Raw genomic sequence first — 24,770 nt, forward strand, 5'->3', positions numbered from 1 at the left:
AGCAGGAAATTTGGAGTCTTCACTCTACAATCCTCTCCACTCTTCCTCAGCACCACTGGAAGCAAAGACCTTAACTCTCAGGTTGGCACACACCCTCCTGGCTCTGCTAGCAGCCTCAATTTATTCATTATGTTTTCAGAGGAGGAACTTGGAGGAATGAGTCAGGGATATGTTCTCAGTCCTCTATGTCCCAGTAAACATTTTTAGTGGCAAAGTAATTGACAATGCTATAAACCTACAATCTGACCTACTTCATTGTTATAGTAGCTGCTCAACATCATCAGACCAAAGCAACAAGAGATGTGGTATTGGTCATTACCTCGAAAATTCCAGGACATCAACTCCTGCCAACCAATGACACCACTGACAGGTGAACCAGACAGGGATGTCACTCACAAACATAGGCCTTAAAAAGACACTGCTATGTAGTATGTATCTCTGGCCTGGGACACAGCATCCCAAAGATTACTGGGTAAGAGGATCACCAGCACCTCTGTATATTGTCAAAGTAAGACCAGTTGGGTCAGGTGGTCAGTATTCTCACATGCAAGAATGTTGGCATCCACCATGTAGCTCTGACTCCAAGTGGAGGCAGAGTCAGAATTTAGGTTCAGTAAAGAATGCATCCCAGAACCACATCGTTTGAGAATGTATGAACTTAGTGCGCTAGGGTAGTAAAAATTGTAGGTATTAGCTATACACCAGAAGTCAGTTTTCAAGTCGATGGTGCATATTTTACAAAATACGCCATAATGGCTTTCTCTTTTATTAACCTTCAAGTGGGAGAAAGGTAGTCATTGGTCAGTTGTATGGGTGGTGTTTGTCTCAGCGATGAAAATTCAGTGGTCAGCAATGATGTTAATATTGTTCCAGATTAAGAACAATCAAGAATTCCAGCCACAATTCTCATTCTTGGCAACATCTTTAAGAAACAACAACCACAACTGGCTAACATGAGTAGCTGCAATTGTGAGACTCCAGAGGAGGTAGGGGGTCATACCTGTAAGATCTGATGCTCCAGTATACTAGTTATATGATGCTGACCAACATACTGGCCCCTCAGTACCTGATGATAAGAAAGCAAAAAGCAGCTGTTGATCTTTATTCTAAATTCGACACCAAACATTCAATATCCCAGGTATGCCAGAAGAGCAGTTGCATTATCACTCAGCCAAATCTAAAGCACCACCTCAAGTCAAACCTAGTAGATGAATGTGCCTGACAACGGATGAATAGAGACCTAAGTTCATGCTCCATTAGCCTTAATGTACTCCAGAGCTCAACATTTTTCCCAGGATACAGAGAGCTCAGTCAGGGAAGAGCCAGAAACTTAGAGTTGCTAACCAGCCAGTTCACTGAAAAATATATTCCGTCAAATTTAGGATTATATCAGCCTGAGATGAATAAAATAAACACTGCTCCTCATGTCCCAAGTGGAGAAACTTCATAGTCAAGCTGACCTGCAAGATTAGAACCCTGTAGAAACCACAAGAATGCACTGGCCAGTCTGCTGTAGCCACATGCCAACTGGAATCTCAAGGAATCTCAGTTAACTTAAGGATTTAATCGTCCCTGATAGAGGTTTTGCTGAAACCATAAGGAGGATGTTCATTCTCCTCTGACCCATGAGGAGTTTTGGGTAAAAGCTGTACCTTTTCCATTTTCTCTAGTACTTCCTTTTTTTTAGATTTTTTTCTGTATACTGGCTCCATTCTGGCTTATAAAGGCCATGCTGAGTTCTCCACTGATTGCATCTGTATGACTGAAAACACTTCTTGCATGATTTAGGGAACCAAAATGATTCCCTACCCAATACATGGAGGATGCATTAAAAAAAAAAAGAGAAAAGGTGAGATTTAGGGGGACAAATTCAACCAAGATACTACCAGCCAAGTCGAGCCAAGCAAGAGTAATCTAAAACTATGACATGGTAATGAATTCTAAAAGTCCAAGAAAAAAATCCAGAGGGACATAAGAGAAGCCAAAGACCTAGAATATGTCAGAAATAAAAGATAAGAGGACAGCAGGGGTCTGAGTGTCTAGAACTCTTTTCCCCTCGCTTACGAGGGCCAGCTTGGAGGCTGGCGGAAAGACCCAAACACCCATCACCATGAAGAAAAACACAAGAGCGAGGTTCTCGTCAGCTTTTACAGTCTATAGATCAATTCAGGTCTCTAGGCAGCACTCTAGGATCCGACACTGAAAAAAGATATGGAGTGTCCTCATCCTAAATACGAGTATGGTAAATCATTTCTCTTACTACTTAAACTCTTTCAAGGAAACATAACTTTTACTCTGGAAAAATGTAGAGCTGATATTTACTATACTCCCACTAGAAGAAATGAATAGCATACCACACTACTAATGACGGAAGGAGCTTGAGTTTGAATCTTCCTGTAATATAACAGAGACATCCCTCAACCTCCTCAGCTTGGGACTATAACCCAAGTTCACATTCTTTTGGCTAGAATTATTACCTTTTTAAAAATCCCTTTTGTTCTACCTGGTAATTGTAAATTTTGCATATTTCAATTTTTATACTGGTTACCTTCTTATTCTCAATAGTTATGTTTATACCTATATTTTAATATTTGTATACTATAATTTAAAAATCATGCCTCCTACACACATTCACACGTACCGTTTTACCTTCCTCCTCCAACTATCAGTTCTCTGTGCCCCAGTCCTCTTTCAACTCTTGGATCTGTTTGAAAGAATAATGGTCTGGGATTGAATATCTTAAATTTTCTCTTTCAGTAAATTTTGAAATTCCAAAGCATTACACAAAGTAGCCTATGTCTCCCTTTTTTTTCTCAGTTGGTTACTCATTACAGCAGTTAAACTGAGTACCTTTTTAGATTACAAATCCATTGAGAGAAGGAATTAGATTTGTCTTAATCACCACTATTCCCAGACCTGGGACATAAATAATAGTGGTCTGACTGATAAATTCATCAGCTAAAGATACGAAAAAAAACATTTTATTTCTGGCCATACAAAAATGGCACCTCTTAAGAATCATCAGCCCCGATAACTCCCATAATGGAATATATGACTTTAAAGATCAACGACAACAAAAATCAATGAAGTTCCTGAATTTTAATTTACTGAGATATCGTTGCCAGTTATTTCTAGGGATGTCAGTTTGACAACTCGGAAAGCCGATCCTTTGAGATAAGTTGGTCCATTACTCGAAGCTCATGGGAACTCTAGTATTGTTCCACCACAAAACCATTTCTCAGTAATGGCCTTCTAGCCACATACTGCAATACGAATATTTGTTGGTGAGTCCAGTTTTTGCATTTTTTCCCAACCTACTTTGACCTTAATTATTGTCTCTAATTAGTTAAGTCAAGACTGATCTTTTGTCAGATTATCTACATCAGTCTCCCCAGATATTAGGTGAATCTACTTCTTTATTGGTATTCTAATTTTACTACCAGAGGTAGGCTCTGTGTTTTCCTCAAATAGTAAAAAGTAAACTCTAATTAGATAATGGTTAAGAGATGGAACAGCAGTCAGACAACTGAAGGTGTCAATCCTGGCACCTCACTTACTACCTGTGATGTTTTTCAAGTTACTTAAGCTCTCTATTCTTGTTTAAACTTCTATAAAATGGGGGTAAAAATAGTACATACTTCATAGGGTTGTAATGAGGTTTAAATGAGTTGCTCCATAAAAGAGAGTGCCTAACACAAGTGTTCAATAATGTTAAAAATTATTTTTACATTATCAAAATATTTTCAAAAGCTGAAGGCACTAGTAGTTTTTGTTCCAATTACCCTGACAGATTTTTTATTTTTCTCAACATTTGTTCAAACTTCTCATCTCACTGGGGATTCGAGACTCTCAGATACCAAATGATGACTCTGGCTTTGTATAAAAATAATAATACTGTGAATGTCCAGAAATCAGCACTGATAAAATGGGAATAATGGGTAAGAACTGAGTTACTGAGCTCATCCCACACACTAGATCCACAACTAACTCCATGCAGCTTCATCTGGACCTCCCAATATGTTGCCTATCTTTCTGAAGATAAGTTTGAAGATTGAGCCCACAGATTAAGTGCATCAGTTCCTAGGGGTAAGGGGCTAGGACTCATATGCACCCTTATTCAAAGTTCCAAATGTGCCAAATGGCAAAAGTTTCAGGAAGCTTTTATTTAGTGCTGTCACTCTGCAGACATCAGAGGTATGCATGTTGATTGCCATTTTGAAAGAATGGAGATAATACAGTCTTTGGTTACAGCCTCTACGGCAGCAGTCCCCAACACTTTTGGCACCAGGGAGTGGTGCTCCTATGAGAATCTAATGCCTGATGATCTGAGTGGAGCTGAAAACAGTGATGCTGGCGCTGGGGAGCAGCTGCAAATACAAATGAAGCTTCACTGGCTCACCCGCCGCTTACCTCCTGCTTTGTAGCCTGGTTCCTAACAGGAAACAGACCAATACCATTCTGTTGTCCTAAGGTTGGGAACCCCTTCTCTATAGGACTAGACCTGTTGAAATGGCCTTGTTTGCTGTGGTTTCGATGTGGTCAGCCAACTAGCATGCTGTTTAAGAGAAGTAGCAATGCTGAAAGGGAGAGAGTGGGGACTGGCGAGACTGGGCTTATACAGAGTCACGAATGGGAATAGCCAGTAGCTATTCCAAAGTTAGGCTTGATTCAAACTGGAGACAATATCCAAGGCAGAGAGGTGGGCAAGCAGTGGATTGGATCTCACAGCAAGAAGGCCCCCAAGTCATGGATTTTATGAACATCGCTTGCTTTGGTCAAGGTGATCCTTCTTCAGAATAAGAATCAAGCTTGCCTTTAAGGGTTTAAGATAAAGAATTTACACAGCCAGAGCCAGGCAAATTATCAGGCTCCAGACAAGCAGGCTCAAACTAAGGTCAAATGTTGGTCATAAAAGAAACCACAAAGCTAATCAGGAAACCAAGACAGAACCATGTCACAAGCTGAGAAAATCCAACAGAGACTCTGAAAAACCAGACTTGAGAAGCATAGGTGCTTGGGAGTTTATCCCACACAATAGATCCACAATGGGCTTTATACCCCTTGCTCTCGACCATTTTAACTACAAATCAGAAGCTAGGAACAAGATTATAACAACACATTACTGTGTGTAGCATTATGTGGTAGGTAGAATATTGCTTTCCTGAAAGACGTCTGCACTCTAATCCTTGGAACCAGTAAATATGTTAAATTACATGGCAAAGGGGAATTAAGTTTACCATGCAACTAAGTTTGCTAATCAGCTGATCTTGCAATGGGGAGACTATCCTGGATTATCTGGGTTGGCCTAATTTAATCACATAAATCCTTAAAAGTGGAAGAGGCAAAAGAGAGGGTCATGAAAAGGACTGGGCTCACCTTTGCAGGCTTTGAAGATAGAAAGGGACCATGAGCCAAGGGATGCAGGCAACTTCTAGAAGCTGGAAAAGGCAAGGGAATGGATTGACCTCTAGAGCCTTCAAAAAGGAATTCAGTTAGCATTAATATGATGGCTAGGCGGAGGGCCAGGGGAGAGAGGGAGCAAATGGGGGGATCATTTTATGAATTATATAGATGTCTAACCAATGTACTGTATATTTGAAACTAATTGAAATAAATAAATTTTTAAAAATTCCAATCCCCCCCAAAAAAAGGAATATAGCCCTATGACCACCTTGATTTTAGCCCAGTGAGCCTCATTTCAGAGTTCTGATCTACAAGAACAATAAGATAACAAATTTGTGTTGTTTTAAATCACTGTTTGTAGTGATTCATTACAGCAAAAAATGAATACACGATACAAATTAGGAACTGTTTAATCTAGATTGTGTTCAACTCTTTCAAATCAATAAAACCACAATTTGTCCAAATGATACTTCTTTTACGTATAAAAATCAACTTCTCTTTAAAGACTACAAAGGATATCTTAAAGAAGAAGAGTAGGCAGTGTGTGTTGTAGGGTGGAGAATGTGTGTTTATCCTCTTTTTAGTCCCCAGAGCTGGACTCAAGTATGATAGAGACCAGGACCAATGCCCAGATCATGGCTGCTCTAGACTATTCTCTATTTCCAATCAAAAATTTTAAGTTCTCATGGTAATGTATTGATGTCCCACAAGAATCAATATCCCCTACTCTGGGCAAACAGGTAACTGGTATTCTGAATTCCACTAGTTGTAAAGAAAGAAAGAATAAAGAAATTCTTTACTGAAACATATTTGAACAAGTATACCATCTTATCACTGTATTCAATATTCCTAACTACCAGAGTTTATCAGTAATTTATATGAACATCATCCTAGAATTTAAAATGCTTTATAGTACAGTCATCACTGTACTATAATTCCATCCATACACCCCTTGGTTATGAGAGTGTCAAATGAATTACAATAGGTCTATATTTAATGACAAGAAGGAACCTGGGGCTATGGTTAAAGGGTAAAGAGTACAGAGGCCTCGAGGGAAGGGAAGATCCCCATGTGCAAAGAGCAAAAGCCAAAGCTCCCTGCTTAGTTTCTAGAACTTTCTCCTCAGCTACTCTAGTGTACATCTTCAAAACAAAACCACCTTCTGGGCATTTCACTGGCAGGTTAAGACTGGGTTAAATTCCCTTTTTAGTAAAGGAGGAAGGCATTGTTCTTCAAGCATTCTTCTTCAAATGCCGTATTGGTCAAAGTTTTATCTATAAAGTTTAGGCTACTGCTTTTAGAATTTGAAGTTGAAAGATGTTAGAAAATCTTTTCACAGAACATTTAACATGCTGACTTCTCTCACCCTCTCTTGACCTGGTTTTTGTCCTATACCTTTTTTTGATACCTGACAGTTCCAATTCAGTTTCTCTGGGGACAAACTTCTTGTTCTAAAGCAGCAGCATTCTCAATAAATATATAAATTACTGGTAGATCTTACCATAGATTGGCTATGGCCTAACACATCTCAAATTATTTTCCAAAGTCTGAATCAATTGTTTTGAAGAAGTAGCAAGGAGAATGGAAGTCTAAAAAAGAAAAACAATTTCAGAGAAATCTTATGGGGAAAGGGAGCAAGAAATTTAAAAAGATAATAATTTGCCACAATGGTCTTTTTCTTTAGCAGTTTTTTTGTTTTAAATGTAATAACTCAGTCCCCTAGAGTCCACATAACCTTGATCTGAAGTATCCTGGGGCAAGGGATCAGAGGGAGGAAATGACATGAAAGAGGAGCAGGCTAGGTGTAAGGAACAGTCAGCTGGAAGATTTTGTTATCCAGAGCCCCATGGTGCTGTGCTGCTTTTTTTAACGTGACGAAAAAATAATTCAGTGCTTAGTCTAGATCATGTCTGTCCTGAATGATATTATAAGCCCTCTCTGCAAAGAAATTGACAGCACTCCATAGCTTATTCAATTTTTCTTAAACTATATAAGCACCAGGACTGGGACAGAGAAATAGATAGATAAAGATAAAAAGATAGATGGATGGATGGATAGATAGATAGATGATAGGTAGGTAGGTAGGTAGGTAGACAGATAGATGATAGATAGATAGATAGATAGATAGATAGATAGATAGATAGATAGATAGATAGATAGATAGACAGACAGACAGATGATAGATAAAGAGGGAGGATAGGTAGATAATCAGCTAAACTGTGAAAAAGTATAACCTGGGAGCCTATTAAACATATAAATGTGTGCATCTGATGCCCCCTTGAAAGCAGTAAGATCCTTCATCATTAAGGATGATTGGAGAAGCATTCATCTCTCTTGAACTTGGTTCCACTTCAACATTTTTAGTGTGCAATATTTTTTTCCATGTGTTTTCTTTGAACAGTTAGTTAATTTTTGCCATTTGAAATTTCTAAAGCATTAAAATGCTATTTCCAGAGAATAAAATTAAAAGTGAGCAAGCTGTGTAAAAGAAAAGCTCACTGCTGTAAGGCTGTATTGGTGCCAAATTCTGTTTCGGAAAAGTGTCTAGAAATGGGCTCTGTTCCCAAGGGTTCTAGTCGGCTCGAGAAAGTTCATCCTCACGGAGGATAATTCCATTGCTCCTAAGGTCACCCCTTCTGCTGAGAAATGAACTTCTGGTAGCCAGATTTGCATGAGATTCCTGACCTTGTCTAATTCCAGCCAATGGCAACTTTCCCAGAGTCCCGTGGTCAGAGTGGAGAGTGAATGTGCTACCCTCTCTGCATGCTGAACAGGAAGACATTGAATCACCTCATGAATTATTTCTATGAGCACAATTATTTCCTACAACATGTGTATGTCTGGAGCACCAAGTGAATACAAATTTGTTCCTAAATTTGAATACTCTAAGGTAAATAGTAGGTAACCAGTTAATAATCTAGCCTGGGCATCCTTGTGTCAGCGCAGAGCTGATCGATAAGAGAAGGTTTCGGCAGTGAGACGCCCAATTGAAATAATGCATGAGGAGCTGACGCCCAATTGAAATAATGCATGAGAACAAGATGGCAGACCAACCCTTTATTGCAGGGACCACGTGGACTTTTATATGCCAGAGAACAATAGTGGCATTCTGTCACACAAGCATGGTACAGCAAGCTGAGTCATTCTTATATAAGCTAGGTGCAGGCACACTACTGCATTTAAGGTAACATGCCGGATCTGGGGTCATGCCTTAGCCACGAGCCTGGATTGTGTCTGCCAGGCCTGGGCCAGCCAGGCCTGGGGCCCCACCCTGTTTTACAAATACAGTAGCCATAGCACAAAAGAGCCACTTGGAAAAGTGCTGACAGGATAACCGTTGATTTCTGTTGCCTTGCTTTGGGTGTTGTGGCCAAAGCAGATTTTGTTGGGAGAATGGTGATAGATATACTACGACACAGGGTCCTGTTCCTATGGCCATGAAGAAAGATGGTAGTTTTTCTCTTAAGATCCTATGTCTGAAATGCACTATAGATTTTTAGCATGTGAAAATGTTGCCTGAATCTTGCAAGGGCTCACCTGCAAATCTCAGACATGTTTGTAACCTGAAAGAATTTTTGGTTTTGTGTTTATTGAAATGCTCATTAAAACACTGTCTTTTAAAATCCAAAGAAGTTACTTAAAAGGAATAAATGTTCACAAAAACTTAAATAGAACCTAATTGATTCATAAAAGACATGAATTTTTACCTGAAGCAGATATTATTCTACATATAAGTAACCATATTTAAATTAATAAGGTACATATATATTTATAGTCATATATATATATATCCTTAAAAGGAATAGATACCTTTTAAGAACATATAAAATGTTTGGCTAACACACAGCCAACTTAAAATATCAAGCCAAAAGATAAGGATTATTTTCTCGTGAAATGTGTATAAAATCAAACATACATATATTTATACAATAAAACCTCATTAATTCCCATTCCACACATTTAGAATTTATAATTACTCTAATGTTCTTGGCACTACATATAAGATGAAATTCTGATTAGGTGGAATGCTAGTGTAAAAAGAAATATTTATCCATATAAAAGCTAACAGTTTCTAAGTATTATTTTAGTAGTAGCTCTTGTACTCAAAGAATAAATGTCTAATTAAACAACATGTTAAGCACTGCCAAGATTCTGTAAGTGCTCTTAGTACTAAAACCAACATTCTAAAGTAATTTCATGTGCATCGTTATTGTTGCTAAGAATAGCATAGATGGTGTTAAAATCTAGACCGCCTGAATTCAAATCCTGGGTCTACCATTTGGGGGCTTTGTATGACCTTGAGCAAGCTATTTGAAATGTCTGTGCCTTTGCTTCCTCATCTGTAAAAAAGAAAGTACTGTTGGGATTATTGGAGAAGCAATGAATGAAAACCCTCTGTACTCCTTCTTCAGTGGGCTGAATGTTTATGTCCCTCCAAGATTCATAAGTTGAAACCCTAATCCTAGTGTGATGGTTATTAGAAAGTAAGCCTTTAGGAGGTATTAGGTAATGAACATGGAGCCCTCACAAGTGGGATTAGTTCATTTATAGGAAGAGGCTGGAGATCTAGCTAGTTCTTTCCACCATGTGAGGATATGACAAGAAGTCAGCTGTCTACAACCCAGAAGAGGGTGCTCACCAGAACTGTATCATGCTGGTACTCTGATCTCAAACTTCCAGCCACTAGAACTGTGCAACCCTCCCAAACTCTGAACTAAATGAGAGAAGAGCAGGCAGACGGAGGACAAAATATCCCTTTTATTATGAGAAAGGTTGAAAAACATGGCTCTGGATCTCTTAGCCAAGAGGCATACTTACCTTCCTGCTCCTAGGCAGCACTGGAAAGTCAGGCCCACCCTGTGTAAAATCTAAAGCACAGCAGAGTGGGACATACGCTGCATGTGGGCAAACTTCTCCTAAGGCAAGGAGAGGGAGGGGCTGGGCTGGTATGACCAATTCCTCTCCTCCAGAGAGTCCTCCAGGAACTCTCACTCCATCTCCATGGAGAGAAATAAGGAATGAGATAAGGGTCTGTGGCTATTTCAGGAAAACTCCTTCTTTGTGGAAACTGGAGGAGCCAGGAAGAACTGCTCTCATGTTTTCCTTAGTGCTGAGAATTAAATGAGATAGTGCACATTCAGTGTGCCCCACTCATGGTGAGTGTTCAGTCAATATTAGCTATTATTATGATGTATTATTAACTGTCATTATCAAGATTTCAAGGAATTTGGTTATATACAAAATACATATCAAATGCCAGCTAGTTGCAATAGAGAGATCAGAACCGCATTGTATTTTTAAGTTCTAAATTCTGATTTGTATTATATTTGATTATTAACCCTGAAAATTTGAATAAATTATCATTATGTTATACAATTAAATGTTTTTCCTCATATCTGGTATCATTATATAAAAGCAAGTTCTCTATGTAGCTCCTGAGTACAGGTGTGGGTGAAACCTAATCACCCCGTTTCATCTCTACTAGGGGGTTTTAGAGCTGACTCAGCAAAAGGTACAGATGCCTTTACTCAGGCAATTGGGGCTAAGCTGCAGGACAGAGAGTAGCAAAGCTTTTCTTATCACACAACTTTCTAACTCTTCTCTTTTCAGAGCCTGGTGTTTATTTACACTTTCTCTCCCTCCACCCCCACCTTTCTAAAGGATGTTGTCTTTTGTGTTACAGCCCCAAGTTAATGCCCACAAAATTATACTGGGGTTAAAACTAAAATTTATCAGAAAACAATTTGTTTTCTCCACAGGACTCTAAACTGCAGTATATCATGTTTTGGCTTATCTAGTGACTCAGTTTTCCAGAAGTAAACTGAAGTATAAATATAGTACCTTTTCTAGACATAGAAATACCATAGTTCAAGTTTGCCAGCCATGTGCTCATGAAGTAGCCGTAGGATGATTCTTGTCTCCCCTTAACCAGGTGTTTAGCGTGAACGTTCCCCCTCCATAGCCTGGCAGCTCTCTGGCATCAGTTTCTGCAATTACTGTATGCCTGAATAATTGATAGAGTTAAGTGAATGCACCTTCATTTTTTTTTCACCAAGTTCCCCTTGAGTGCTTCAGCGACATGAGGCAATTTATCATGATTTTTGTGCAACAGAGCATAGAGTTTTTAAAGAATGACTTAGACTTTCTCTTCCTGTCCAAAAAATAAGTAGCTCTCAGGTTCTCAACGTTTACAGTCCTGGTTAGGACAGTAGGACCAGTGATATCGGCAGGCCCAAGTGACCAAGACTATAAACCCACTGTCACTTTGTTTGTCTTGCTTCATTTTCCATTAGAGAAAGACCCAATTAAAAACATTTGAGGATTTTTCTAAGGATGTTCTCTGCATAGAGGTTACGTTCAGCTCTTTGGCAAGAAAAATTTCAGAATAATTACTGGCCCCGGGGAACCACTAGCTGCTTGTGTCCTATTTCAGAAGAACCCATGTGGACATCAGCCTCTCTCAACACAGAGGTTCCTTTCAGAATATGAATGCTTCCTAACCATTTGGAATATGCTTAAAATTTCAATCAATAGTCACGCCCTCACAAAGATGCTTTTATTATATATTTTAGATTAGAAGATATTATGATGTCATACGGTAAGAACATGGGTTTCTTTTCATCATTCTTCTCTGCTCACCTCTAGCTTGTGAGCTCTCATTCCTCTTTAGCATTCTAGAATGTTCTCTGATATACTTGCAGAAAATCTGCTGCTGGATTGAAGGAATATATAGCTGTGAATAGGTTAGTCATTTCCTAGGTGACATTCTAATAAGAAACCCACTTTTAGATAATAGACTTATTGGAACTAATTTTCCAGTATTCTTCATGGTCAAGAAATAGCATGTCCAAATTAATCAAATGTTCTGGTGCTTCATCTACTCTAATGTTTAGTGATGGTGCTACATATTACAGGATGAACAATTTGTAAAGAATTAGACATAATTAATTATAAAGCCAAGAGGAATGGTATTTAATCTTTCATTGAGACATTAGCCTAGGATCTTTCAGGTACTTCTTAGGATTAGGAACGGCTGTTAGTTTTCAGTGGCTATACAAATCATGCAGGTTAATAAGGTTCTGATTAATAGAGTGCCAGAAAACAGAATTTATTATAGCACTCAAGCATTAATGCAGAACGTAATAGTAATACCTTCCCCCAAAAAACCAACAGAGCCTAAACGATTTTAATGGCTTAAATTAATCTTAAATACATTATAGCTTCTGGGGGCTTCCACCTTTCAAATATAGAATAAAACAGCCAAGAAGAGGAGAAGAAAATGGGGGAGGAGAAATAGGGAGAGAAGAAAATGTATATTTTGATAATACATTGCCAGAAAATAAAATTTGTTATGCAATGGCCATCTAGAAGCCCAGCTTTCAAAAGGATAGAATTTTTTTATTTAAAAATTGGATTTTAATTACAGATTTTACTTACGAAGTTTTAAAAGCTTTTAAATGCAATCATTTTATTTTTAGTATCCTACTATACAACCATTCAGATTTTCTAAACAGCTAAATTAGAAAAAGATTATAGCTTTCATTTTAAGAGAGGGCAAACAAGAAGGAAGTAAAAAATCTAGTGCTTTGTGTCCTGTAGGACACCTGGAGTACACTTGTTAAGGGGGAACTAAACATTTTTCCCCAGGAAGCCAAACCCTGACCTTGTTAGCCCAGTTTTTATATTAAGATTTTGCTGAACAGCCAACTCCCTTAGACTATTGAAAATAAGAATTGCATTTTTTAAAATTTTATTTCAGCAAAATACCCATTGCATAAAATAAAAAACAATTGCAAATTCTATTGTTTGTTTTCCCAGATTCTTTACTTAAAATTTGATTAAAGAAGTCATAGACTTTGAAGATAGAAAACAAGGGTTTGCCATTCATATTCTCTTGTGGTTTTAGTTTCAGAGTACTAATTCTGCCTCTGCTCTTTTTATCCCAGTCTGTAACTCAGAGTTTCCAGAAATGGAAACTTTTCTTTAAAGATAGTCTACCCTCAGTGCAGAAGACCTTGAGAAAAGATGGCTTTCCACAAACATCCTGTTCCAGTGAGGCTGTCCTGTGATGTCCAATAACATGCATGAACCTGTCACTTGGTGATTTCTATTAAGTTTAGCCAAAACTATAAGTTATTCTCCAAGTAATTCCTATTCATTAAAAAAAAAGTATTTTTTTCTTTATAAAAAAGTAATTTTCTCATAAATAAAAGTTATTTAATATATTAAAAGGTGTTTAGAATATTTTTTTAAATATTCCAATTAACATGCATTTTTCTGAACTATGGTTTGGATTCAAAGGTCTTCTGCAATTTCTCAAATATATGAATTTTTGCTCATGAAAGTCATCTTTTTAAAATTCACAAATTGTTATTGCTAGACAATGCCTTGGAGAACATGTTGGTACTGTGTGCTGGGAGATACAAAGGGAATAGGAATTTGAAAATATTTTCAAATCATTAACTTCACTTCTTTCTAAATATTCTCCCAAGTACTTACAATCTGTTGTCTAATTATAACAGTGTCTCTGTTATATGTCACCTAAATATAAATCCATCTTTAACTAGACCTTGTGTAGTTTTTGTGACCTTGAGTAGTAGTGATATTGACTTTTATAAACTATATTTTAAACTATATTAACTCTTATAGTTCATCTATTCAGTCATTCACTTTCTCATTCAAAAGTGTTTTAGTGCCTACTATGTATAAGGCACTGTTTTATGGCTATGAATATGATGTCAGACCAAAGACTCTTTCCTCAGAAAGCTCATACATACTCTGTTAATTGAGATAATACTTGTCAGCGCCGAGGTGATCAAAAAGGGAAGGTTTCGGTGGTGAGACATCCAGTTGGAAGACAGCACAGAGGCCGACATGAGAATGAAACAGCAGGCACCAACTTTATTGCCAGGAGTGCGCACTTCTGTGCTAGGGGACCGCATGGGCTTTATATATGTCAGAGAACAATAGTGGCATTCTGCCAAACATGCATAATAAATAATAAGCTGAGTCATACTTGCATAAGTTAGGCACAGGTGCCTTACTACATTAATATAACATTTTAAACAGAGTCCTATCCCTAGCTTTGAGCCTGGATCATAGCCAGACCTGGGACCCACAATACTTATAAATAAATAACAAATGTAAAAAGTAACAGGGACTCTAACATAGGGTACAATCAACAGCCATGAGAGTTCAGAGAAGGGCGATTATGATATTATGATTTAAAATAAGAAAGAAACAAAAATTCATAGACACAGCCATCAGTATGGTGGTTACCAAAGGGAAAAGGAGGTTGCGGGGAGAAGTAGAAGAGGGTAAAGGGAGTCAAATGTTTGGTGACAGAAGGAGACTTGACTTTGGGCCATGAACATACAATGCAATATACAGATGATGGATTACAGAATTGGATACATGAAATCTATATAATTTTATTAACCAATGTCACCCTAATAAATTTAATTTTAAAATTTCTAAGAATAAAAAAATATATATATTTAGTCTTCGTCCACTGTTCCTGACACAGAGTTTCTAAAACCCTTGAAATTTCCTCAATGTGAGGATGATAAAGTTGTCTCTTGTTACGTTAATGAAGTGGTTTTTGTAGGTCACTGAACCAGTGACCTATGGACTCTGTCCCTATCTCCAAGTAGATAGTGTTAGAATTAAGGTGAATTATAGGACATCCAGTTGGTGCTGAAATATTGTTTGTTAGGGTGAAAGGAATAACCATACACACGTGCATGCAAACACACACACACACACACACACACACACACACACACACATCAGAGTTGGTACCAACATCAATTTAGCAATATTCTAGAATTTGAGATGGCTTGTTTTGTGGAGGATGTTGCATTTGACTTAAATGTTAAAAGATATTTAAGAGTGGAGCATATAAGGACAATAGTGGGAAATACTCCAGGCAGAAGAGAAAATAAAGATCAAAAAACTTGGTATGTGGACAGGAAGTCATGTTTCGTTTAACCCAAGTGAAGTGGAGAGTATAAAAAGGAGGGGGACTGGAAAGTAAGTGGTGGCTGGATCGCGGAGCCTTTGAATACCTAAGCTATCTGAGTGTTCTTCAATACCAGAGGGGAGCTAGCAAAAGATTTTGAGCATGACGGTCTAAGTGGTATTGTGTAATCTGGATTAAAGTTAGGGTGAACCGAAGGCTGAGAGAAGTTAGGGTTCTCTTGGAGAAATAATGAAGGTTTCAAGTAAGAAAGTCAGTGACACCTACCTATATGCAGAGGTATTGCACAGGTAGGTGGAAGAACCATGGCAACATTTGGGATATGGGGCAAAGAAAAGAGTGGAATCAAGTATGATTCACATTTCTGAACTATCATTCTGCAAAGTCAAAAGAATCCTCAAGCAGAATTCCCCAGGCAGCTTTCCTTCTTGCCGCCATTCTTGGTCTCTCTCTTCTCTGGACCTGCCTTATACAGCCATGCTCCTGATAAAAAATAAGAAAGTGCATGTTCACTTCTAGCTTGTTCAGTAGGTAGCAGTGAGGCAAGAGTTATATGACATCCCTTCTTGCCAGCTTCAGGAATTGTTTGGCTCTGATAGTCACAGAGCTCTAACTCAGTTGTGCCATCATAGTCTTCCTAAGTCACATGCCCTGGCAGTCATAACCTGCCATGAAGCGTAGTCCCTGCCTCTCTTGCAACCTCAACATATCATTTCTTCCTCCTGGTAGCCCTTCAAACACGCCAAGCCTCTTTCCAACCTTGGAGCCTTCGTGCATGCTGTTGCCTAGAGCATCTTCCCCATGAATTTTAAGTGTCTAGTACCTTTCTTTCTTCTTTCCTTCCTTCCTTCCTTCCTTCCTTCCTTTCTTTCTTTCTTTCTTTCTTTCTTTCCTTAGTTTAAATCCCTCAAGAGGTAGGTCTCCATCTCTAAAAGAAGTCTCAGCCATTTTTCTCTTTGAACCCTTTGTTTCTTCCTTGCCTGGTACTTATTATTTAGAACTCTTTCATTTGCATGCTTACCACCCCCCCCCTTTTTTTTTTTTGCCTCTTTTCCTGACAAAATATAAGCTCCATGATAATATAAACCATGTCTCTTTTCTTGATCACTGTATTCTTAGCACCAAGAACTGTGCCTGGCACTTTGTAGGAAATACTCTGTAAGTAATGGTTGAATTAATGAGTGGATGAATTAATGAATGAATCCACCTGTTCAGAATGTTCTTTATAACTTAAAACTATCATTGTTTACCCCTAATTTAATTAAATATAATGAGAGTGGCAACAATAGCCACTTGTCCTCTTTAATCTTCAAAGTAACATATTCTTATTTAAAAAGTATTCATATGATTCCCACAATGATATTTAGGAAATAGAATATAAGTATTCTCCTTAAATTTCTGAATTTCCAGAAAAGCCGTGTGGTGCCACACCACATTGCAGTGTTTTTCTGCCTTTCTAAAAATGAAGAGAATAGAGTAGAAAATATCAGAGTGCATTGCATGTGAAAAATATAGTTTCAAGAAACTTTTCTGTTTGTGTGTGTGTGTGTGTAGATCACAATATGAAATTATATTTTACTGTGATTCGAAGTCAACATACACTCTGGTATTTTCCACGTTATCCTAATCCTCTATCTGGCTGCTGTCATAGCTCTTCAAATCCAGCATTGAACTGTCATTTCGCTGTGCTATGATTTCTTATGCATATGATTCCCATTTGCAGTGGGAGCCTTTCCACAAATGCACATATTTAATTCAATTTTTTAAGTATTTTCTTATAGATCAACATATCTTCTCTCAGATGCTTGGGCTCTCTGTGAAGTGCATTCCTGCAAAGTGCCGGGCTGTTTTTAAGTTAACCAGGGGAGGGAAAAACACTGGGTAGGACATGGTAAGATTCGCTATTCATTTCACCAAGAATTTGGAAGAGTGATTTGACAAACAGTACCAATATTTGCTAAAATAAAATTTGTTAACTGGGTTTTTTTCCTCTCTCCCTCTCAGCTGCCTGTCTTGTGCTTGGCTGTATGATTTTCCCTGATGGCTGGGATTCAGAAGAAGTAAAACGGATGTGTGGAGAAAAGACAGACAAATACACTCTCGGGGCTTGTTCAGTCCGCTGGGCGTACATCCTGGCCATTATTGGAATTTTGGATGCTCTGATCCTCTCGTTTCTGGCATTTGTGCTTGGTAATCGACAAGACAGCTTGATGGCAGAGGAACTGAAGGCAGAAAACAAAGGTAAGATTGCTTTGGGGAACTCTTTACCTGGACACCTAAGCACAAAAAATGATACTTTCCACCTTTTATCAAATACCAGTACTTCCCTTGTGGGTTTAATTTGTTGTATCTTTTAATGCTGTGTAGTTCACAGACTTTCCCCCATGCTTAACTCAAGAAGTTTACACAATTAAAATATTGTACTTTCCTCAACTGTAATTGAAAAATCAAAAAGTGGTGGGGGCTAGGGAGGGAGGTGAAGGAGAATAAGAGGTTCGAATTTTCAAGTATAAAAGAAGTTATGGGGATGTGGTGTACAGCATAGGGAATATAGTCAATAATATTTTTATAGTGTTGTACGGTGTCAGATGGTTGCTGGAGTTATCATAGTGATCACTTCTTTAGGTATATAAATGTTGAATAAGTGTATTGTATATCTGAAACTAATACAATATTGTATGTTAGCTATATTTTAATAAAAATCCTTAAAAATAAAAAATATTGTATTTTTACATTTACCTTTCCGAGGCTCTCTGAGTCCATTATTATTATTTAAATACAATTTTTTTCCAGTTTCTTCTTCCTTCCCTCTCTGAGTTAATGGTTATGAATATAGCTTTTTGTGTGTGTGGTCTATTTGACTAAATGGAAAATGCTTCCAGGTTATTTTCTAGGTTGAAATAAATGCCTTGGGAATCTCAGAAAATGATATATAAATGACTTTATTAAACTGTTCACAATCACTTTATTTAAAGTCAAACTCATTCTCTCAGAGAAAGGTAGAGATACTGGCCCCAAATAGTTACAGTTAGAGGTTTCGGTAATTACCTAATTAGATGAATTTTAAATGTGTTATCTGAGTAATCAAAAGCCATCATATTTCTTTTCAAAAAAGAAAATGTATCCTGAAACACAAAGAAACTAGGATAGAAATAAGGACACAAAGAAACTAGGATAGAAATATTACAGCAGGCCAGCAAGGTAGTAAGTCATTATTCAAGATGAATCTTTTAATTTTCTTTCCGGATTTCTAAACCAGTTTCTTAGGATAGAATTTACTGTATTAGTTTTATTATATATTTGATTCATTTAACTTTTTATCTTTATATTATCTTTAACTTTAATACTTTAAAATTATAGCAGTACTTTCAACTGACTGGCTCCTTCTCCTAGCTTTTTTCTTAATTGGGAATTAAATCTATTCTTGAATTAGGAAATTTGGCTTATTTCAAGTAGTTGCTAACTTCAGAAACTCTTCACTGCTTCAACAAGCCTCACATATAAGCACGTATCAGTATCTACATGAGTGTCCCATGCAAAGATAGTATAGCAAGCTTTATATTTAGACCATCACCGTTTATGCTTCTAAACTATGAACTATAAGGAGAGAAAATTGAGAATTCCAGGAGAGCAGCAATCATCCACAGTTTACTTGGTTATGTCAAAAATATCCTAAACACAAAAACAATCCTTTCTCAGAGAAGTAGTGCTGATACTTCCTAAAAATGCAACCCTTCTCTCTGAGTTACCCTTTCTAAATAAAAAGGATAATATGAAGCTAATTATTATACTTTATAAAGCATGTTACAGATTTAAAGTGCTTTCACATACACTCATTAATTGTGTGCCCTTGTCTGTTGTCTTTATGACTTGTTGGATGTACATAGGTCTCTGTCCAGTAACTTCACTTTGAAGTTAATAATAAGGATAGCTCAATATTAAAATAAGTTACCTTTCCATAAAGAATGAATTAAAGAAAATTCTTTCTGCAAACTCTTGAATTCTACCACTATCCAGTAGTGAACCAGCATGCTCAACTAAACATTCAAAGTTATACGGAGAACCTTTAACTTTGTAGACATCCTTTGACCACAAATAAGAAGAAATTCAAAAAAAAAGAAAAGAAAAAGAAAAAAGAAAACCAGGAACATTTTTACTTGGCAATTGGGAATTCCAACTCCTGTCCACATATACAAGTGACAATGATTCTAATTCATGCTTCAGAAAAGAACAGCTAAGATTACAGAATAACACTCAACAGTTTTCAAAAGGGGTCTTCTGGTTGACTCAGTTAAATGTTGATGCCTGATCTTTTCTGTCTAGGTTTTCATTAAAGAAAGCATCATTTTCCACTCAATGATACATTGGAAATACCTTGGTGAAGTGCTAATGGGAAAGAAAGTTAAGAAGCCAACATAAGGCTGAGGGACTGTGTATGATTTTTCTGTGTTCATCATCTTCTCCATTTGCATGTATCATATTCACATGTATCCATAGTATCTTCCATGAAGGGCTACAATCAGTAGCAGTTCACTGGCAGCAAATCAGATCCAATAAAGTAGCAGAAAGTATCGGGCCACATTGATGAAACATTTCAATTGTTCTACATTTTTATTTCACAACCGGAATTCCTTTATCTGGAACTGAGAAAGCATTAACAGCTCTACTCTGCAGGCCTTTCGGATCCTCATACAACAGGCTCTGTTTAAAATGAGACCAGGATCCTAAACCTTGCAGAAAATGTAATCAAACCTACATATTTCTGAGAAATGGTACAAGATTTACACATGCCATGTGAATTAGCCTATATTATTTGGTATTATTTGGTATTATTTCAACACTTGTTCAGTGTTGAAACTCCCAAAGTTCAAGGAAAGACCAATCAGTGGTTTTGTATGTTTGTATATGAACATAGTTTCACTAAACAGTAGTTTAATGGCTTCCAAGTGCATGCAGTAACCAAAACTAAATAGTATTAATGTCTATAGATCATAAGGGAAGAAATATCTAATAAGAATAATTTGTAATTAGGAAGTTGGTTATAAATGAGTACTTTTACAATTCACATAGATATGTTAATATAACTTTTTGCTTACTAAAACATTCTTTTTCAGTTAATTTTCTTTTCTATAAAACTACCAAGATATCCTTTGGTAGTCAAGGCCTCTTGGGTTCCAGGACAATGCAATGAGACAGAGGCAAATCTAGCTCATGAAATTTTAGAAATTTTTAAACTCCATCATGCCTCTGGAAGCAGAAAATACCATATCTCAATCCTTGACTCAAAAGAGTAAAATATTCATACATTCCTTTATACATTATATCACTATACGCACTATACGTAGTATCTTTCGGAATCTTCCAGTTTTATGGTCTGCTGATCATGTATTAAGTAGCAGGAGCATTATAGAGAGAATAAACATGCAAATATAGCATGTGCCCCAATTCAAAGAAGTTTATCTTGAGCAGCCTCAGGTCCTAAGTAGTCTCATGGCATGATCATATATTCATTTTGTGATTTTTGTAATTAATCTAGCAACACACTTCCCCCATTTATCAGGAAAGCCTCCAAATGCGTTCAGGTTTTCCATGTATCATTACAGTAAGGATATTGCTTAGATCCATGAGTCCTTCACAATAACCACCCCAATGGATGAAACAAGAATCAGTGTTACGTGAATTCTAGAATATATCAAAGAAGGAAAGGGAACTCGGTTGTAGTTGAACTATACTCCGCTCACAGAGTCTTAAGATGAAAGGGAACATAGGATGCTACTGAGCCATAAATTAACCATCACAAAGGTGCTATTCAAAGGAAAAACAAGGGGGAGGTACGCGGGTGAATGACTTCACCTGTATAGACCACTGCCTCTTAAATTTCCAGTGACCTCATCCCAACCCCATTTCATTGTCCCGCTTCAACACCTCCCACAACATTTCTTAAGCCTCTCCTTTTCCAGGAATGCAAAGATAAATTAAAAGAGGTCTTTCGCTGAAATGTATCATAAGTTGTGACATGGCAAAATTGGAACGAAGGAGTTTTAACATACATACTTTCAACAAACGGAAGACAGCTTTGATGATCCAAGTGTTGTCATTGAAGAAACTTCTGTAAGAGATAAAGTTAATCATCTATGATGTTCCTTCAAAGTCCCAGAAAATTTTTTCATTTAAAAAAGCCTCGCTGAAAAACAAAGAGTGAAAACTCTTTAAAAACATCCAACTAAGTTTATGCAGGAGTTGGCACAGGCAAGAAAATTCAACTGCCTACTCTGAATTTGGGGAGCCAGCCCTGTATGCTGTGTGCCGTCTCTGGCTTTGGGGATAAGAATAGGCAGGTGTTCATTCCTGTTTGGGAGTTCGGCAGCATAATTTCTAAATGAGCCATCAACAGTAAGCATTTAACCTCACAATGCTGCTTAACTGCATATTTTAGCACACTGAACTGTCAAGTCAATTTAATTATGTAAAATTAAAGTTTCATCCAGATAAAACGGATTTGAAATGAAAGCTTCATTTTCAATTTCTTTCACTAGTTGTAAAAGGATAAATAATTACATTTTCCAGCATTCCTGTGCCACAAATATCTCTTACCTTGTGAGAAACTATTCATAAAGAGGTCCTTTTCTGCATTTGTGTATATGGTCTTTGGAATTGCTTATCAGATAATTGGGTCCTCTCATGAGCAGTTTTAAAGTCACTTTGTCTTCTAGCACTTAAACTGCAAATGAGAAAACATGATTACCCATCAAGTGGTGACTTCAGCTACCATTTATTTATTAAGTGATTTAAGCTCTTCTTAATGCTATAATACAGGGAGTTCGAACAAATTCATTTTACTTAAATAACTAATTGAGAAACTCTTCAGAATTTTAACTTAAGGTACTGTGCCATGCCCCAGCCCAATGGTGTAATGGAAAGAGCCTGCACCACCCAGAGCAGTGCTGTCTCTGACATGCCCTGAGGAGCCTTGCACCATATCTTAATAGTTCCAGAATTAAGCTTCCTTGTCCATAAAATGCAGTCTTGTCTAAATGTCATCTGAAGTTTCTTCCAGCAATAAAATATCTCAGTTCTGGGAGTACCTTCAAGGGTGTCCTTTGAAGACACTGCGAGGGCAGCAAGATCTGCCCTCAGAGCAGTGAACACACTAAAAGCTTTTTTAGGGACTTGTTAGCAAGTGACGAGAAGGGAAAGATAAAGTTCACGGGGAAGGAACTCTAGGACAGCTAAGGTTTCTCCCTCAGCCAAATATCTACCTACCCAGTGAACTGTGCCATCACGGCCCCGTTCATCCACACCACCAAGAGCAGAATGAGTCAGATTTAGAAACTCTGGCCCACAGCAGAAGAGCCTCTTTACCTCACTGGATTCCCATATTATGTGGTGTTCATGTGGACACCTTGACAGTGGACAGAGCTCCAGATCAAAGGTAAAAACTTTGTTTCTGGTCTCAACTCCAAGTTGCAAGTCCCTTAACATCTTAGACCCTCAGCTTCCCCGTCTTTAAAGTGATAATAATAATAATACCCAGCCCTGCCTCCTGCGACGAGCTGAGAGAGTCTAAGAAAAAAAAAGCATTTGTGTGGAAGCAATTTATAATCAATACGTACATAGACTTTACTTATTAGTAATCATTTTCCCACATAACATTTATTTGATCTTTGTAATAATCCTGTGAAATGTTTATTACCCTAGTTTTTGAGGTTCATAAAAGTTAAATATTTTGTCTAAATTTTCACAGCTAGGAAGGGCTCAAACAGAAATCCTTTTACTTGACATTTCAAATTCTAGTACACAATGTAATCAATTCTTAACAGATGCTGATTCTATTGTTTTCAACTTTACCAGTCAGCCCTGTACAAGTTATGTCTTAAAAGAGTTTTGTCTTATTTTCATTTGGTAGATTTTAGATAATGTTATTTAATCAAAAGTTTAATACACTTGAAAATGAGGAATAGCCTATATAACTGATCCCCTTGCTTGACTATGTAATTTTATAAAAACCCACTGAGACACAGAACGGATTGGTGATTGCTAAAGGTAGGGGCAAGGGTCGGGAGCAAAATGGGTGAAGGTGGTCAAAAGGTACAAACTTCCACTTATAAAATAAATGTCGCGGGGATGTAATGTACAGCCTATTAACTAACGCACAATAGTTAATAATACTGTATTGTACTTTTGAAAGTTACTTAGAGAGTAGTTCTTAAATATTCTCATCACAAGAAAAAAAACTATGTGCGGTGATGGACGTCAACTAGACTCATTGTAGGAATCATTTTGCAATATACACATATATCAAATCACTACATTATGTACTTGGAACTAATATAATGTTACATGTCAATTATATCTCAATTTTAAAAAACAAACAAAAAATACCTAGTGAGGTCAGATCAAGAAGGTCAGACAAATGCTTTGAATTAAAACTTTATTAAAGCCATAGTGAACTGTTTTCCGATGGAATTCGTGTAGAACAAATTTCTCATGGTCATCAAGGCATCTTGGAATCTGCCTCTAAAATATTGAATATATCCTGGCACTTTTTCAGAAGGGCTAGAATTAATCTGAGAGTTGGAGCAGATCCTAGAAGTCCTCATAGACTTGTTTTATGTACTTACTGCTGCTAAGTACTCTCCTCCAATTCTTTCATAAACTCACTCCGCTCAGGCTTCCCCTCACCCCAGCATTTCACAGACACTGTCTTGTGAAGGTCACCCCCAATCTCCTAATGCTAAATTTCACAGTTAATTTTTAATTCTTATATTGACCTCTCAGCAACCTTTTTATGGTTGACCACTGGCTGAGCCTTGAAACTCTTTCTTTAGTTGGTTTCCAGTAGCTGACCTTGCTTAAATTTCCTTCTATCTCTCTGAAGCATTTTCTGCGTAGTCTCTTTTGCTGATTCCTCCCTATCTCTCCACTCCTCCTAGCTATACTCAATTCCTAGGTTATCTCATCTGGTGCCATAGCTTTAAATAACATCTATACCCTAATGACTCTCAAGTTGAATCTATTTCCCGCCTCTCCAATGAACTCTGGTCTCATATACCCAAACTGCCTACATGATACCATTTTTTGAGTATCTAATTAGCGTCTCAAACTTAACATTTCTCTCAAAGCCTCTTCCTCCCACAGTCTTCTCCATCTCAGTTAATGACAACCTTATTCTTCCACCTGCTCAGGCCAAAACTTGAACCATTCTGAACTCTTCTCTTTCTCTCACTACTCACATCTAACCCATCCAAAACTCTCGTCAGCTCTACCTTCACGTATATATTTAGAATCCTCTCATTTCTCACCCCCATCACTGCTGCCATCCTGGCCCAGGCCATCACTGCAAGACATTGCTACACGGTTTCGCCAGTTCCACCAGTGCACCCTCTCA

The 24,770-nt window shown here is 37.5% G+C and overlaps 1 protein-coding gene and 1 long non-coding RNA gene across 4 annotated transcripts in view; one reads left to right on the plus strand and one right to left on the minus strand.

Annotated features, from left to right (window-relative positions):
* Positions 1–24,770, plus strand: part of LHFPL3 (LHFPL tetraspan subfamily member 3) — a 533,100-nt gene that overhangs the window by 319,273 nt on the left and 189,057 nt on the right. For all 3 annotated transcript variants that reach the window (XM_039849257.1, XM_039849259.1, XM_039849258.1), the window contains exon 2: positions 17,387–17,623. In XM_039849257.1, the coding sequence (XP_039705191.1) occupies positions 17,387–17,623 (237 nt within the window). The remainder of the gene's footprint in view (positions 1–17,386; positions 17,624–24,770) is intronic.
* LOC120591660 (uncharacterized) lies at positions 681–2,690 on the minus strand. The gene is made up of 3 exons (XR_005649945.1): positions 2,650–2,690; positions 1,001–1,066; positions 681–922 (listed from the first exon to the last, which is right to left on the minus strand). It is a non-coding gene; the product is annotated as an uncharacterized LOC120591660 (long non-coding RNA).

The sequence above is a fragment of the Pteropus medius genome, unplaced genomic scaffold, assembly GCF_902729225.1.
Source record: "Pteropus medius unplaced genomic scaffold, Ma_sr-lr_union100, whole genome shotgun sequence".
Taxonomy (NCBI): domain Eukaryota; kingdom Metazoa; phylum Chordata; class Mammalia; order Chiroptera; family Pteropodidae; genus Pteropus; species Pteropus medius.